This window comes from Myripristis murdjan, chromosome 7, assembly GCF_902150065.1.
Source record: "Myripristis murdjan chromosome 7, fMyrMur1.1, whole genome shotgun sequence".
Classification (NCBI taxonomy): domain Eukaryota; kingdom Metazoa; phylum Chordata; class Actinopteri; order Holocentriformes; family Holocentridae; genus Myripristis; species Myripristis murdjan.
Window position 1 is genome coordinate 28765117 of NC_043986.1, and position 18111 is coordinate 28783227.

An 18111-nucleotide genomic window follows, 5' to 3' on the forward strand; every position below is an offset into this window, starting at 1 on the left:
CACAGTTGAAGGTTGACACAAAATCAAGATGAAGTGTTGTTTCTTTAAGACACAACTTGTTCTCACAGCTGACTACCATCTTGTCTCTAACAGAAGTCTATCTCCACTTTATTTTTGCCAAATGAAATAACGATTTAATTCATTCCTACAAAGGGCTCAGCTCGGGTTTCATGAATGAGAGCTATTGACTGCAGACTCTTGGACAGTCACGATTTATGACCAACAGCCCTGACTGTGAGCGATGGGACTTTTATTCTGAAAGCAGTCACGCTTCCTAAACAGGAAACTCGGAAACGCAGTCAGTGCCACATCTGTACATAATATTATCCCTCACCATGTCACTTTAGAGAGTAAAACACTCTACTACAGCCATCCTGCTCCGAAACGAAGACTTCACAATGGCAGGCGAGGAGGAGAGGGGGGTTGTACGAGTCAAAGTCAAGGTAAGACGATCCGGGCTTTAGTGATAAATGAAGTCTGCTAACGTCAGCTAGCTAGCAGCCCCGTTAGCCTATTTACTGAATGTTAATGGTCGCTGAGCCAGCTGTCTCACTGACACATTGTACTATTGTACTTTTACAAAACGTCGATAAACCACCGTTGACGCTTATGGTACGGCGCTGTTAGATAACTTATGACACACTGAAGTATTTGTTTACATTTAGTGCAGCACCTAACCTTGGTAGCGGTTTAGCTAACGCCATTATTGTTGACCCAACAGTTACCTGGTTTGGTCGCTGCCTGCTGCCTCTGACTGTTTGGGCTGCTAGCTGTTAGCTTGCTACAGTCTGACACCACTAAAGCTGGTGACACCTAACCCCTTCACGTTAAATGGATCAACCACAGCTGGAGGTTGAAATCAATATAATGACAGTGTCTTAGTGGATGGACAGCCCACTCAGTGTAGCCGTGACAGTAGAGGGAAACCCTGACTCTCAGTCCAGGCTAGTTGCTTTCTTTAGACACCCCGCTGTGGCTCTGGAATTAGACCTGCTTTAATGTTTTAAGAAGCTTGATGTTGACTCATTTAGTGAGTCATACACTAAAGCCAATTCATGAGGAGTCCTAAGCTACAGTATAGCTCTCAAAGTCGCTGTATCTTTTGTAGTATAATAGAAAGGCTATAGATAAAAAGATAATGTTGGTGTCTGTTCGTGTTATGCCCTAATGTGTCACAAGATTGATAAAATATTCATCCAGCAGGATCATAATTTCAAGATCATTGTAGGGCTCAGCCGATATGTTGATGCTATACTGATATTGTCTTGTACTGTCTGTGACTTTGGATAGCACAGTCATAACAAAATTATGATGTTAGTAGTGTCTATGGTTCTAGCTGCTCTGTTATTTACCTCTACCTGTTTGGTCCTCATATTCACATTTTAATGTCTGCTTATTCAAAATCTACATGGTGTAAATATGGGGTGTCCATAAAGTCTCTTTACAATTTAACAAATTTATTACAAAAGCAAATGAATAGACAAATCTGTGGAAATTATGACAAAATGAGGAGTAGATATTGAAGTTTTTTTTTTTTTTTCCCCTCATTTAATACACCTCTATATGGGCGCCATTAGTTGCACGAAGCACATCAACACAGTACTTGATTTCTTGCCATGTTCACTGTAGCTTAGCCTCATCAATGTTGGCAATGGCATCAGTGATCTTTTGCTTCAGGTCATTGATGTCCAATGTGATTAAGAACTTTGATGACCACTGAGTACATAGAACAAATCAGACTGACATATGTCATCAGCTGCGTTTGTAATAGATTTTTTAAATGGTAAAGAGACTTTGTGGACACCCTGTACAATAAGGAAGCTCCTATAGTCATCCTTGTAATATCCTCACAATATAAATATCACGGTACTGCATCAAAGATATCATAATGGGCTGCCCCGGTAGCTCAGCTGGTAGAATTGAATACCCCTTATCAAGGCAAAGTTATTCCCTTCTCTTTCCCCTGCCTTTCCTGTCTCTCTACTGTCACTATCAAATGATGCAGAAATGCCACAAAAAAGATATAGTTGTATTTGATATTATCCATATGGCCCAGCTCTTGTTTATTACTAATTATGTATGTATTGCCTTTCAAACATTTACAGAAATGTGATGGAGCGCTTCCTGTGGAGTTTCGCTCCTTTGCTGTAGATCCTCAGATAACGTCGCTGGAGGTCCTACAGCATATACTCATCAGAGCCTTTGACTTGAATGGGTAAGAGTGAGTCACAGCTTGGACCAAACTGCTGTACACATTGGGATGTTATCAGATAGGGTCGTCCTAATGAGCTGGAATTTGTGTGCTGATGTTCCCCCAACGTTTCGTTGTTATTTGTTTCTCGATATAGGAAGCGGAATTTTGGGATCAGTTACCTGTCTCGGGATCGGAGTGGTGCTGAAATGTATCTGTCTCTGCTGTCTGACTGGGATTTGGATGTCGCGTTTGTCAGCGCGGCCAAACCCTATCTCCAGCTTAAGATGGACATCAAACCTTCAGAAGATAGTAAGCACACCAGTGCGCTGGAATACTCAGTAATGACAGTTTGTTCTAGTTTGACTAAGCTGACACTTTTTGTTCATCTGCAGGTCCTGTTATGGAGGACTGGGACATCATAAGCCCCAAAGATGTAATTGGCTCGGAGCAGCTTCCAGGGGAGAAGACAAGGTCCTTGGCATCTGCTGCTCTTCCATTCACCCAGTCCCTACTGTCCCAGGTTACTGATGACCTTCCTCATCCAGTCAGCCTTCTCTTTTACCCGCCTCTCACTGCAGCCTTGAGTCAGGTCCTTTGCTCATGCAATTGTTTAACTCGTCTCTGTCTTTAAGTGACTGGCCACACACTCAGTCTTTTTTTCTTTTGTATGTTCAGATGGGCCGGACCCTTTCCAGAGTCCAGCAGGCTTTCAGCTGGTCTTACGGGGAGGAGATCAAGCCTTTCAAACCCCCGTTGAGTGATGCTGAGTTTCATAGTTACCTCAATGGACAGGGCCAGCTGACTCGGCCTGAGGAACTAAGGTTACGAATCTACCACGGTGGTGTGGAGCCTTCTTTACGTAAGGTAGAACAACTGTCTTATATTAGTGTTTCATAACCATCAGAATGTGACAGTGTGAGCGCCTTGCTCCTAGTAAAGCAGGGGTTGACATTTCCCTGACATTTTCCTTTGGGCAAGTAGTCCTAAACTTATTTATCCAAAATGAAAAACATTTCCACAGCTGAAATTGAAAGTAGATTGCACACTATTAAATCAGCCAGGTTCATAAAAAAAACAAAAACGAAAAACTACATCTTATTTTAGACAATGAACAAACTAGACTCAACAAAACAAAGTAGACAAACAGGCAGACACAGAAATCCCGGCTGACATAACAGAATATATAAATCAGTCCTTCAGCTCAGCATCCTCCTTTCTCACAAGATAAAAATATCAAAGCTTCCACAGTGGCTCAAAAAAACAAGGTGGAAAGCTTCAAGCCTTATTTTTAGTCATTTATTTATTTTTTTTAAATTATGCTTGTGTAGGAACATCATCACTGTGTGTTTACCAACTTAAAAGTTGCAAAGCCAACATAAATCTTTTGATGCTTCTCCTGACTATAATTACAAAGCTGCAGCTCTGTCAGCCCCGCCCAACTTTACTAAAAGTTCCTCTTACTAAGGGATGGCGCTGTATACTACATTGTGTTGTTTTTCAGATCAGTATGTTCCATTTTATATAGCCAGCAGTTATTGCGATCTGTAGTGATTGCTGCTGTAGTGACCAGCATGGAAACTTTCAGAACATGTAATAAAATGCCTAAACAATGACCACATCGAATCAGATATAGGAGGACAAGCTGCTGTTGGACAGAGGTGTAGATTTCTCTGCAGCCAAGTATAGTCCTAGTAATAAAACTTGGAGATCTACCAGTGACAAGCTTTCAACTCCCACTGTCAACACTGGTCCTTGGAGAATCAGCTGTTAAAAAAAATAGTAGCTCTAAAGGCACTAAAATGTATTGTTTCCCTGGTGCTTGTGTTTTGGATGTGCTGTCACAGCTGTTAGCTGTAACAGAACAGCTTGTGCCTCATCATTATCCACACTTGTTCCACAGTGGCGCAAGGAAACAGCAGAAAGATTGTTAAGGAGGAGTTCAGCTCATTTTTGCTGTGGTTTCAAAAGGAAAGTAGGTTGTCAATTTGGACCCAGTTCCCACTGTAGCGTTAGACTATGGATCCTTCTTTCAGTTCTTCATCCTTTTTTTTTTTTTTTACTACTTTAAAAAGATGGACAGCATATGTGACCCTGACATTCCTGTTTAGAAATCTAGCACAAATCAGATGCAGTCACAGTTCATCCGGAGACTTTTGGCTATTTTAAGGTAGACCTGCTCTGCTGTCTACCCAGCCAGCATAAACCTCATTGTCACAAAGTTTGAATGACAGTAATTAGCGTTATATTCCAGTTTGTAACTAATCCAGTCAGTGAAAAGTGGAGAATATGTCTCTGCATCCTCAGCGACTGATAGTACTGTAAAAAAAAAAAAACACACACACACACACACATACACAGAGTTACAGACAGAAAACACAAAAGGAGACAGACAACAATTTAAAAATTAGTAATAATAAAAAACAAGCATAGGGGCCTAACATTTCAAAAGAGAAATTTCATAACCAGTTAAATTAATAACATTGACGCTCTAAGGAATCTGCCTCTGATTCTTTTATTTTGGATTTAAAAGCATTTTTTTGTAAAGTGTTTTGTAATTTTGTCAACAGAGTGCTACATAAATAAAGTTTATTATTATTATTGTTGTTGTTGTTCATTGGTTGGAGAGAGTAGTCGTAGATAGGGTAAATGGTTGTTTAACATTTGCTTTGCCCGCTGTTGTGTTAGGTTGTTTGGCGATACCTCCTTAACGTCTACCCCGACGGCCTGAGCGGCCAGGAGAGGATGGACTACATGAAGAGGAAGACCAGGGAATATGACCAGCTGAAGAGGGAGTGGACTGCGAGAGTCAGCCCGGAGGACCTGGAATTCATTCGTGGTAATGTTTTGAAAGACGTCCTGAGGACGGACCGGGCCCATCCTTACTATGCTGGCTCAGAGGACGGCCCCCACCTCACTGCCCTCACTGACCTGCTGACCACTTTTGCCATCACACATCCACAGGTGTGTAAAGCTGCTCACTCTGTTAGATTGTACATGTATAAAGAGTCAGTGAGTTCATTCACTTGCACACCAGCGCCCAATTAGAGGTAATGACCAGCTCAAGGCAATATTTTGATTACAGGGCTTTTATGGTTTTTTATGACATGTAACTTCTCTAATAACACACTTGTCACTGCTGAAAGGAGCTGCGAGTTGCTGTGCCTGCTCATATATTTGTTTTTCCTGTTAACTCCAAATCACAATTCAATAATACTGAGATATTAAAATAATTTTTTTCATGATTGCAGTTTAATCGTCTAATTTCAAGATATCTGCAGGTCATTAAAAAGTAATAAATCTATTAAGCAAATTTGAAGGCAATTAAAAATGATTAAAATGTCTTAGACGGCACTTTCCGATTTTAAATTTTGTAATTAGTTTTAGTGGAACATTTTTTTCTGTAAGGCCAAGAGAAAACATGAAGATATTCTCTCTGTAGCGCTGGTAGGCTGTACGGTAGGTATACATGTAGTACACTGTACAGTTAGATTTGACATAATCTGAAAACTACATTTGATTGTGAGTGTACAATGTTCATGTAAGATGTCTCAGTGAAATGAGACCTTCTCTGCTGACATGCAGCTGCAGGGTGCTTAATAGGCAACATCAGGAAATGTAAATCCTCAGATAAATAGATGGAGGAGAGGGAATTTGAGACATGGTTGAAGCCCATCGTCGGTGAGGCATACTGTGCAGTTTGTAAGAAGATCATCAAACTGGTGTCAGTGGGGATAAATGCTGTCAGGTCACAAATACCAATCATCGATTCCATTAAAATTCTCTTGTGCTTTGTTCCCAGCTCATCAATTCTAAGCTCATTGATTGAATAATGTGGCATTGATACAGTGGTCCTCCCCGAGGTAAAACTTGTGATGGAGTTCTCACAAAACAAGATTGATTGATTTTGCAGTCTCATTCAATGTAAATGTAACTTGTAAGTTATAATCAGTTAGAACACAAAGTGGCATCAGTCTTAAAAGGCTTTGAAAAGCTTTTAAGGCTTTGAATCAAATTTGCTGATACCTGCAGATACCTTGAATTTTAAGATAGCAAACATAATATTCCTAAGATGACTTACACTTACTGCCAATAAATTTTAAAATTTGCCGAATTTAGCGACCCCATGAGTCTTACACAGCTACTTATGCTACTTTGTTGTGTTTTTATAACACTGAATTATACTTGTTTTGCAGATATCATACTGTCAGGGCATGAGTGACATCGCCTCCCCAATACTCGCAGTAATGGACAACGAGGCTCATGCTTTCATTTGCTTTTGTGGCATTATGAAGCGGCTGGAGGGGAACTTCCGGCCCGATGGGCAGCTCATGTCTGTTAAGTTCCAGCATCTTAAGCTGCTTCTGCAGTACTCAGATCCTGAATTCTACTCCTATCTGGTTTCCCGTGGAGCTGACGACCTTTTCTTCTGTTACCGCTGGCTGCTTCTGGAACTTAAGCGAGAGTTTGCCTTTGATGATGCGCTAAGGATGCTTGAGGTGACGTGGAGCTCCCTGCCTCCAGATCCCCCTGAAACAGAGGTGGAGCTTCTGGGGCCACCACAAGAGACAGATGATGCTTTGTCCAGCACGGACAAGGACACAGTGGTGGAGAACTGCCTGGGAGACGATAACGACCAAAAAGAGAGGCAGCGCAGGCGCCACATGCTGAGGCCTTCAAGAGAGGAATCCGATGTCGGAAGGAAGCCTGGCATAGAAGAAAGGGACAGGCAGAACACTGGAGATGGTAAGGAAGGCGACAGGAATTGCGATATCCCCTGTGTGGCACAGGAAAAAGTGGCTTCGCCTGTTCCTCCTTTTGAGAAGCAAACTAGTTTTGGTGAATTTAAATACTACACTGCCCGAAATGAAGACAGCTTCGATATGGAGGACACTGAGCCGCCCCATGAATTCATGGCTTCACAGCCTATGTCAGTAACCCCAAGTCGCCAGTCCACAGTGGAGAGTGAGGAGGACCCAGGAGAGAGAGCGCCACTCATAAAAGCTACTGACAACGGTTCCTCTCCTGTGACTGATGAGAGGAAGTCCCCTAATGGGCACACAATATCATCATCCTCACTGTTGCCTAGTGGCCAATCAAACTGGAAAACCAGCGCTTCTCTTTCTCCTACATCTTCTGCTTCACCCTCCAGCTGGCCAGGTGCTTCTCCAGACTCTCCCTCTCCAAAATCCACATCCCCGACTACAACCAATGGAAGGGGTGCCTTACCAGGAACAGTCCCAAGGCTCTTGACTTCCTCTGCCCAGGTGCTCAGTAGCACTTGCACCGACACGCCCACTTCACCCACTGTGAAATCATCTGTTGCCTCTCCCTCCCACGCACAGAATCGATCTCTGCTCTCTTCACCCATTTTGTCCTTTGGAAGAGGCTCCTCGTTGCCGGGTGGCAGGCCATTCTCCAACAATCTCCCTTCTCCTGGCAACAAGTCCCCCAGCACCACAGCCAACACCCCCAATTCCACCAAGGCAGAGAACACCAGCATCAAACCATGCTCTCTACCGCCGCCTCAAGAATTTGGCAAAGGGAACCCCTTCATGCTGTTCTTGTGCCTGTCCATCCTGCTGGAGCATCGGGACCACATCATCAAGAACAGCTTGGATTACAATGAGCTGGCCATGCACTTTGATCGCCTTGTGCGGCGCCACAACCTCAGCAGGGTGCTGCAGCGAGCCAAGGCGCTGTTTGCAGACTACTTGCAGAGTGAGGTGTGGGACTCTGAAGAGGGAGATGAGGTTAGCTCGGACTCCCCAACTACAGCCACCGCTGCTCCACACTCCCCCTCTTCAACCGTCTCTGCCAGGCCCATTTTCACACCTTTAGCATCCCCTCAGCCTTCATCTCCAAATTCAACCTATAACCTTGCAACCACAATTCCCTCCCCAACAGCTGAAGTCTCCATCTCCCCCTCTTCCTGATTTCCTTCTGTCATTGACCACCCATCCCAACTAGACTATTTGTGGCCTGTTGGAGGTTTTTATCTGTTTTTGATAGCCTCCCCCATTGAAATGGGCTATTACTAATGATACTCTTCTTATTCTATGTATGCTCCAAAACATACTCTATATTCCTTATGCCTGTAGTCATCCTGTTTGATTTTTTTCATTAACATTTCTGACTGTAGTCTTTTTTACTTTCAGAGATGATCATCCTTAAAAGTACGCACATATGAAAATTTTCTGTCAGTCTGTAGTTGAGAAAGGGATGAAATGATTGAAAGAAGAATCTCACAGGGTGTTTATCAGAGCGGTGGGAACGGTTCTCCTGGTTCATTTGATTATAATTTCTCATGGTATTTCCTGAGGTTTGTTTACAAAATGACATGTGAACCCTGTGATAGATAGGTGTTTTGATAGCCATTTAGTGCATTTAGCCTTTGTTGCCCTCTTCATTTACTTTGTTTACAAGTGGATGTTATTTCAAGTAAGTCACAAAAGTGTCTTAACTGAAGAGCTCCAGTTATGTTACAGCTGAAAACGTAAAGGAAAAATCCACCCTCTGCTAAGCATAAACCAAGTCAAGTTATTTCTATAACCATGTCTCAAAGGACTTTACAGAGAACATGCCCACAAAAAAACATGGAAACAGAACAAAGCACAAGATACAAAATAACATTTTGAAAAGGAAAAAACCAAGCCTGGCTTAAAGGACCATACAGTGATTTTGCATCTTGAGCTTAATGTCTACTGCCCGGGAAACATTATAAAACCTTATTTGATTAAAAAAAAAAAAATGAAGGGCAGGGCATTTCAAAGCCAGCTGATCACACTTAACATGGGATAACGATAAATAGTGCAATACTATAGACAATGACATTGCAATTTAGAAAGCGAATAACACTAAATGAATCTACAAGAAACTCCTTGAGGCCAGAAGTTGCTTTGCACTGTGAAATATCAATTTAGGACACACATATATTCTGGCAGTTAAGTGTTTTTCTACCCAACTTGATAGTGGCTTCCTACATTTCCCAGAATTCCTTTTGACAATCTCCCAAAGAAGGGGCATAAACTTGGTGCTTTGAATCAAAAGGGGTGTGTGGCCAAAGAAATTTAGGCAACTAGCCAATTAGTTTGTGAAATTTGTGATGTTTTGTGATTGCAGCCCTTAGTCAGTGTCACGTGTCTTATGGCTGCCTCTTCCACAATGGATTTCTTCCTGTATGATTATTGAATGCCTGTGCAAAATGATGGGTCGAGGTGGGTACAGAGCCCTCGCTCTCTGATACTGAACAACTGACTAAAACCAGATCTTTGCTGCTGACGATTTAGGTGCTTCAAAACTATTTTGCTGTCAAACTGCGTGAGAAATATTTATCAGTCAGAATAAGAAAAATACACCAAAAACAACAAAAAGGGCCTAGAAATGCAAGATGCATTATCAGTAGCTCTTACCAGTGTTGAAATGTTTTAGGGTGGATTTTTCCTTTAACACTTCCAAAGTGGCATAGCATCTGGACTTCATTGCATAGTTGGACAAACATACAGGGAGAGAAATCTCAACCAGAAAAAAAAAGTTTTCATGGGTTAAAAATACATTCTACCATTCGTAAATTCTCATCCAAACAGCATATTCTTATGATTTGTATGTGTAATCATTTGTCCTTTCAGTTATGTCAGATTTGACCTATTATCCTGTCAGTAGTCTAAGAAACAGTAAGAAAAGTTATGTTTAATGTTAACTAGTATTACATAGTGAGTGAGCAGGTTAGTTTAAAACAGAAGTGTAAGTTATGGTTCTTTCAAGAGGCAGTATCAACAAGCTTCTTGAGACTGGCCTTTGAAGCTCCACTCCAGCTGAGAGGTGTAGTTTGACACAATATCTTGCAGAGTGAAACCTTAGCTGGTCTGAAGCTCCCTGAAAATCATGGCCCTTTTGCACACTGCACGGATTAAATCAAGAGACACAAATGTTCAAGGACAGTAACAGCAAGAGAGACGGAAAAATGCACAACAAAGGGCCCAGGCACATTGGAACATCAGAGTTTGTGTGTGTGTGTGTGTGTGTGTGTGTGTGTGTGTTGTGGCAGCATAAACCTGGAAAGCTCTTGTTCTCTCATCAGTAATGAAGTGTTATATTTGCACTTAGCAATGTCAGTCTCGAGTAGAAGCTTAACATTGTTGCTGAGCAACATATGCACCGGTACGAGAGGTGGTTTTAGGTTAATGCATGACTTTTCATCCGTTATACATTCACAGGTGTGTTTAGATGTTGTTCAAGTACATCATTATAATTAACTGTTACACAGTCATAAGTGTATTTGGTGGGTATTCTACAATGGCTTTGAATGGGGCTCAACCAGTTACGACTGAATCAGTTAACTGAGACAAATGTCACTTTTTCTTCTCATTTTCAGTAATTTATTAAATACAATATGAAATTTCACATGTGGCAGGAATAGCTAACAGGGCTTTCTGAAGCATCAAAACCAAATGTATCCCTTGTGTTAGACAGCTACTACGTACACCAGTCTTTGCATATCTGGCTCCGTGTGGTGGAGTTAATCAATGCCTGTGGTTGTCCACTTTTCCCACAAAAACCAGCCGATGATGTTTTCATTACTGAAGACGTCACATGAGAAAAATCAATACAGCTTATTTAGATTTGCCTGCAGTCTTAACTCCAGGAGGAGACTCACATAAATTTCCAGTTTCGGGTGGCTTTGACATTTCACTGAAACATTTTCAAACTTGCTGTTGGTATATGACGTCTCAAGCTTCATATGTCACTTCTACATGGTTCGATATTGAACATTGCCTGGCATATTGTTTTAAAATGCAGAGTCTGAGAAGAATATATATGAAGCAACAGTCCAGCCTCAGCTCTTTGGGATAATAAATAGTGATACATAAGTCATTTCCTTTTAATTAGCAAAAAAATCTTGAGTTATTTTCAAAGTTAGTTTAGCAATTGATAAATTCTGTCTGGAAACATGGCCCAGGGCCTTTTTTTTTTTTTTTTTTTTTTTTATTTAAGTTATATATTTTCTTCTGACTGTGTTACAGCAGGAAGATACTTGTTGGCAGGACTACTTGAAATCAGTGCAGGATTTCTCTGCATTGTACACTGTACTGCTTATGTGCGTCCTGGACTCCTATCATAGTGAAGTATGCTATTTATTGCTTTTGGTATGTCTTAAACAGGTGATGAACTTAGCACTCCGGTTATCGCCGCTTTCCAAAGACATTTCCGTGTTCCACTCTGCTGAATTTTAGGTTTAAAAAAAGAAAATTAAAAAAAGAAAAAAAAAAAAACATTCCCAAAGAAACCGTGAACATATTTGTGCTGTAGCCGTCTGGGCTGTACGATAACTAGATGTTAGAGAGGCTTGTGTAATGCTCCCATGCCGAGGCATCACAAAACGAAAAGCCTTCATGTTCGCTTTGTGTGGTTGCTGATGTGTTTTTTCAGGCCGGTTGCTCATACACCGTGAACGCTTTCATATTCACGGTCAGCTCCACCAGTGCTTGTCAGGTTACTGAAACGGCTGAACGTGACGCGATACCACACCGCGTGGAAAACAACAGCATCAGCCTTTCGAGCAACTTTTTGGCAGAGAAGTGCCTCATTATCACCAGTTGTGAATCAGTAGCATTGATTTATATTTTCTTCTGGTGTGCGTAACATTTCTGTTTTTTTTGTTTTTTTTCTTTTTGTTTTTACTTTGTGCCATTATAAAGGGTGTTTCAAATATAGGTATACGTTTTTATTTGCCAGCGCAGGACTGTGCACAGATGAAATCATGACAGGCAACAGTATGAACAGACCTTTCCTGGTTATTAGTGTGCTAGAGGTGTAAAATTTATGCTTTAATTGAATGTTTTGATTTTTGAATCATGTTAAATGATTAAGTAAAAAGGATCAAAATTATTATTGCTAAAAATGGCTGACCTATATTTGAGACACCTTGTAGTCTATAATCCAGAATAATTGCTGTTGCAGGATCAAAGTAATTCCTTTGGGGCTTTAATGATCAAGACACCAGAGCCATTATGTCCATTTGATTATCTGATGTTTCAGGAAAGTGTTTGTTAGTATTCCCGAATGTAGCGATGTAATCATGTTCAAATTCTCTTTTTTTTCTTGTTTCTCTTAAATATATATTCTTTGGGTTTTGTGCAATTTTTTTCCAGCTCACTGCAAAATTTCCCTTTCTTAATTGCTTCTCAATAGATTGATTGTCTGTAACGTAAAATGCTGAAGAATCACAGGAAATGTGGGACACCCCTCACCTCCAAAACTGAAATCTGGATTTTATTAGTGCTCCTGTTTTGAACATTAACTAAAAATAACTCATGTATTTAGGAATACCCTTGTGATTCTCGCGACAATTACTATTCTACCTTGTTTTGCCTCCTTGTTTTTGTATAATAATATTTAATAGGCCTATAAATATTTAGAAAGAATTGATGAAACTTGCTGGACTAAAAGCTAGCAATATGTGCATTTGTATAAACTCAAACGGACTTGTTTATCTCATTAAATTATATATGTGCACAAAAAAATGAACTTTTTAATCATACAACACACACCAATGTATCATTGATTGTATATCCTACACAAATAAATATCTATTCAATGCAACTAGTTTGCAAAAGGAGTTTTACCTTTACCTAGAACTGCTGGCAGAAGTCTTGAATTGGTTATTCTGTAACGAAACTGAAACAATGAATTAATCTCATATGAGAAAAGTATGGATTTTTTATGCATTACTAGTTTCAGTATCACAACATGAAACAAAAACCTTCAATCTGGGCTGATTTATGTTTTCTGCCGCTAAGTTAGACGAATTTGATCACTCCATAAGCCAGCCTGTGGTGATTTGCGTTGGACACATTTGCACATGAATAATGTTGAGGTTCAGTTTTGTCATGTGTATTTATCAGACCTCACACTTGCAAAATTTTGTTGACCTGGTCCAGTGACCTTCCTTTGGCCAGCAGAACAAGTGCGGCACTACTTTTCACACACAAGTCACAAGATTTAGTTTGGTTTTGCGTGAAGCCAGCTTCCATTTCCCGACTTCCATTTTTGACTCATTCAGCCCGAGTGCTTCAGGCAGGGTGCTGTAAATCCAAAAGTCCAGTCAGAGTCAGATCCTGCCTGAGGATCTCATAAGGGATTAAAAGTCCTAAACACATCAATTCTGATTCCTAAATATACTTACTTGTCAAGGTTTTGAATAAAAGTGTAATTGACTGCAGATTTTATTTTATTATTTATTCATTTGTGCATTCATCCATTTATGTATTTGGGAGGTTGACAGCAAGTAAAGTGATATTAAATAAAATTGCAGATCTTTTCTTATGTCTTACAGTAATACAAATAGTTTTCATAAAGATACTGAGGCTAAAAAAAGACGGGTTTCTCCTAAGTTTTGAGGAGAAACTGGGTTTGCAGGTCATGACCATGTGGGAGATGTTTGCCTTAAGAGCTTTCTGTCAGAAGGGCTTTTTAAACTAACCCTAACCCTAAACATTCAGCGCATAAATAGAAGGGGGGGTTGGCAGAAAAAAAGAGCAGATATCGACTCTGTCAGCCCCAGCTCTTCAGGCAAGTTGTCGTCCAGTCACCTTTACTCTTCAGACTGAAAACAGAGACAGTCAGAGGGGTCCTGCCTAAAGATCTCACATGGAATTGTAAGTCATAAATATTGAAATCAGCTCAGAAGCAAGCAGTCAACCTGTGAATATGCTGAAATGGTACAGCCTGAATATGTAACTTAAATGTGTAACTGACTGCAGTATTTATTTATTTATTTAAATCCTAACCTTAACCTCTCTGGCAGAACTAAAGAGACTTTGTGACAGAAAGCCCTGAAGGAAAACTTCCCCGACACCAAGCCGTGAAGTGCACACTCCAGTCCACTAGGTGGCGGTAAAAACAAGACACAAACAACAAAAGCAGGAGGAAAGAACAGAATAGTTTAGCTTCCTGCTCCGGGTTGCAGTGTCGTGTGTATACCAAAACGGACGAAATGCTGACCCGGTTGGCCCGGCTCAGACCCATTTTACCCCCGTCTCCCCTGCACCGAGCGGTCCGGCTCGTGTCGCAGTCGCAGCCGTCCGGCGCTGCCGGCGCGACGGCCGTGACGGAGGTGCCGTCCGCCGCCCAGAGCCACAGCCACGGCGAGGTCAGCCAGTATGTCAAGGTGAGTTCAACACTGGCTGTGTTAGCGGCACCGCTAAGGGCACTGAGCCTGAAATATACTGTACTAGTACATTTATTAAAAAGAAAAATACACCACCAAACATATTTGTTCTTCACAGACACATACACGAGACAAGTGTACTGTCCAGCTAGCCAAGTGGTGGCGATGTTAGCAGGCACAGCGACGTGTAAACAATATGTCGCCTGCAGATATGCTAAACATCTGTTTCCAGGTGGTTTGTTTCTCTCCAGAGATCTGGCAACCGCTGTAGACAAATCTAAAGAATGAACTTACTGATCAGTACAGACAAAGAAATGTCATGTCAGTAACCATCGGAGGACTTGGATATTATCTGTCAGTGGACATGGAGGGGAAACAGGCAGCGGCTCTCTGTGGTTGTGTGTTGTATCTTGCACTGCTGATACCTCCTGTGTTACTCCAGAACCCAGACTACCATGGGTTCTCCAGTGATCCAGTGGTTGACGAGTGGAACATGAGGGGCGCCTTCTTCTTTGGCATCTCAGTGGCACTTGTTATCGGGGGAACCTTTCTGCATTACTTACCAGACCACGGGTAAGTCTGGGTGTTCACCCTAATCACATCTTGTGTCTTTTTAACTGTCTCTAAAGTATGGGATGGATGGCCAGCCCCCTTTTGAAACCTGGTGTGGAAAGGTGCAGTGTAGCAGGCAGTACTTAAAGACATATTTCACCCATTATTATTATATAATTATCAGGTCAGTGTCATGTCAGTGGTGAAGTTTGAATGTTCACATATTGCACAGTGAGCTGGTTAGTGCAGTGCTGTGCTAGCCCCCTGCAAAGCAACAGAACCGGTCTTGGTTCTTGAGTGTTGCTTCTTTAGAGTTTCAAAATGGGCAAAGAAATGACAATAAGATGACTTCAGGCAGCATATTCCAAGTGTTACGAAGCCAAATGATCACACTTTGAGGCCAGAAGTCTAAATTGTAGAAGTGTTTTGCACCACATTAGTAAGCAGATCCTGTCTTCTATACTATTTTAGCTGTGTGTGTGTTTTTTTTCTTCCACTGCTGCAATTGTAGTGCACATTATTGTTTAATTTTGCAGTGATAATCAGGAGGCAATCATTGCTATAAGGCCACGGCTTATACTTGTGTGTGGACTCCCTGGTGGATTATCAGTTGTTTTACCTTAAACCCACGGGCTGCATTACTTGCACAATAAGTTGTGACGGTTAGGAGTGAGTTTTGGGGTTTCAGGTACTAACACATGATGCACGTTTAGGCTGATAGCCTGCCTTTGATTTGTATGTAAATCAATACGATAATGGCTGTAGTATATGAATACTAGGTGATGTAGTATATGCATACTACATCACCATTTAACAGTTCACCATAGTGGGCTGTTTAACCACAACAAAATGATCACAGTGTAACACTGATCTCAGTTCATTTTTGTGCTGCAGCAGGAGTACATGTCCGTCACTAGGAGTCCAATGTGGACTGGGGTCACAGTTTCTACTAAGGCTCTCAACAGCAGGTTAAAGCAGCCAAACTGTGTGCACATAGTCCATGAAACTGGGACTCAAACACCTGACTTGCTCCTGTAAACATTGCATTACTCTTTTTGTCAGTATAACTAATCTGCTCCAGTTAGGGCTTGAAGGGGCTCATTGGTAACTCTATTGCAGCTGGCTGGTGCTGGGATGGAGCCAGCTTTGCCTTGGTGCCTTCAGAGAACCAGCTTGCATTTCGACGGGTCTCAGAGCCGAATGTTACGTAGCAGAATTTGGGTAAAATTTCTGTGTAGTGCCAACAAAGCGCTGGTTCCTTCCACCGATCACCGTGGCTTGTCTTTTCATTGTTGAGAAGGCCACTGCTGCTTTTGCTAATGTTTTATCAATATGGTGCAGAAGTGGATGCTACATGTGAAGAATCTGTTGCAGTGGCCCGTCCCATAGCCACTGACGTCAGTGATTAAAAGTTTTGGACTGGCAGTTTTGTAGAGCCATGTCGTGTCAGTTTTTTGGCTTCCCGCTAGTATTTTTTCACCGGAAATTCATGGAGCCGGTTCTAGATTAGGCTGGAATGGCATTGCATCAAAATTATTGTCATGTCAGCGCAGATCACAACTGTAATAATGCCTCTTAAAAAGAAGCGTTATCTGAAGACATCATTGAACATAAACATATATTGCTCTGTATCTACTTATCAGTTCCAATTCAAGGTGTCAACAACTACTTTTAGCCAGAAAATGAATGAAATCAAAACAGCTCGGTACCACTTGATTTCCAAAGTAGTCACCAGAAAAGCTACTTTTGTTTCAGCCTTGTGTTTTGTAAGCTCTGAATTAAAAAGTACTTGAATATGTGACAAGCTGTGTGAATTTCAATCCTATAGACAGGAGCTTAATAGGAGCACATCAAGGCAGCAACCCTTTTCCACCACATGGCTGTAAAGTGACCAGAGCTCAGTGAACAGGGAAAATATAGAAGTCACTTCCACAAATATTGGTCTTTTGTATCAGCAGTGCAGTAGTTTGATTTCAGAGCACTTGTATTATCTGTTTGGAGTCATTTTAAAGAACCAACATCTGACTGCTTCTGTTGTTTTAAGGAAGGCTGACACAAAGCTGTGCCAGCTCACTGCTAGTATTTTATATTGACATATTAACATCACCAACGTTTTGACTGACATGAGGGTAAGAAAATTATCACAACTATTCCATAAACCCTGCTGAGAGTGACATGTCAGCTCTGTCACTTTTTTGCTGCTTTCCTTAAAGGTGAAGGATCTTGTAGGGAAAAGACTTTTTAGTGTTTCATCCATCAGAAATGGATGCACATCATATGATAGGAATCCTGATCCAACACTTTATATGTAGTTGAATGTATATATTTTTTTTATTTTTTATTTTAATCTCTCTCTCTCTCTCTCTCTCTCTCCCCCTCCTTTCTTTCTTTTTCTCTCTCTCTGTCTCTGTCAGCATGCGGCAGTGGGCCAGGAGGGAAGCAGAGCTTCTGATCAAGCAGAGGGAGCAGGAGGGCCTCCCTCTCATGGAGGAAAACTACTACAACCCTGACAAAATAGTTCTTCCAGCCACTGGACAAGAGTAGGATGTCCAACATCCTCCACTTCATGTAACATGTATAATGTAATAAATGCTGTACTTGTAATTGTGTAATCCTTTGTGGACAATAAGTTCTTTCAACAGCAACCTGAATGTTTATTAATTGTTAATCAAATGTAAATCTGCAATTGTTTGTTCCACATATGGCTGAAGATGCTATGAAGAAGTATAAAGCTTGTGTTTTGTTCCGTACGATGTCAGCTTGAGAGATTTATCCACATTCATTTCACGCTCTCAAGTAATCTTGGAAATGGGTCAACTAGCAAGCTAGCTGCACCTGGGGAGACAATATGCAGCAAAAAATAAATACATTTGATTGAACCTTGCCATGTGGCTTCACTGATATGACATGTTCATGTTTGCTGCTGAAGCGTACAGGGGAGGAAATTATGTAAAAAGAACACACTGCTGAATAGCATATAATTCATATGATAAAATAACAATGAAAAATATATACGAGTACATTTTATCATCATTTTCCTTACAATTTCTGCATAACTCTATATACTCTTCCAAGAATATAAAATGAATCAACAAATTAATTCAAATGAAAATTGTATTTTCCCAGTTGTGCCCACACCACGTCTTTGGGTCATCCATATTTTTCCATTTGTAATATTTAATTAAACTTGAATTAACAC

The 18111-nt window shown here is 41.0% G+C and overlaps 2 protein-coding genes across 3 annotated transcripts; both read left to right on the forward strand.

The window, feature by feature from the left end:
* The first annotated feature begins 292 nt into the window (after positions 1 to 292).
* tbc1d25 (TBC1 domain family, member 25) lies at positions 293 to 12294 on the forward strand. 2 transcript variants are annotated; one of them, XM_030055378.1, is made up of 7 exons: positions 293 to 443; positions 2106 to 2215; positions 2349 to 2503; positions 2587 to 2783; positions 2870 to 3058; positions 4880 to 5155; positions 6388 to 12294. In XM_030055378.1, exons 1-7 carry the CDS (start codon positions 399 to 401, stop codon positions 8125 to 8127), a joined length of 2712 nt encoding a protein of 903 aa, XP_029911238.1. In that variant the 5' UTR covers positions 293 to 398; the 3' UTR covers positions 8128 to 12294. The 2 variants fall into 2 exon arrangements, with proteins under 2 accessions (XP_029911238.1, XP_029911239.1); XM_030055379.1 differs by having other exon boundaries at positions 2587 to 2714.
* Positions 12295 to 14119: 1825 nt separating this feature from the next.
* ndufb11 (NADH:ubiquinone oxidoreductase subunit B11) lies at positions 14120 to 18111 on the forward strand. The gene is made up of 3 exons (XM_030055380.1): positions 14120 to 14360; positions 14803 to 14933; positions 17327 to 18111. Exons 1-3 carry the CDS (start codon positions 14187 to 14189, stop codon positions 17454 to 17456), a joined length of 435 nt encoding a protein of 144 aa, XP_029911240.1. The 5' UTR covers positions 14120 to 14186; the 3' UTR covers positions 17457 to 18111.

Excerpts from the sequence above, each read along its gene's own strand:
- ndufb11 (XM_030055380.1), top strand. The coding sequence starts at position 14,187 with ATGCTGACCCGGTTGGCCCGGCTCAGACCCATTTTACCCCCGTCTCCC. Across the intron at positions 14,361-14,802 it reads AGGTCAGCCAGTATGTCAAG|AACCCAGACTACCATGGGTT; the intron begins GTGAGTTCAACA and ends GTGTTACTCCAG. Across the intron at positions 14,934-17,326 it reads CATTACTTACCAGACCACGG|CATGCGGCAGTGGGCCAGGA; the intron begins GTAAGTCTGGGT and ends TGTCTCTGTCAG.
- tbc1d25 (XM_030055378.1), top strand. The coding sequence starts at position 399 with ATGGCAGGCGAGGAGGAGAGGGGGGTTGTACGAGTCAAAGTCAAG. Across the intron at positions 444-2,105 it reads TTGTACGAGTCAAAGTCAAG|AAATGTGATGGAGCGCTTCC; the intron begins GTAAGACGATCC and ends AAACATTTACAG. Across the intron at positions 2,784-2,869 it reads TCACTGCAGCCTTGAGTCAG|ATGGGCCGGACCCTTTCCAG; the intron begins GTCCTTTGCTCA and ends TTGTATGTTCAG.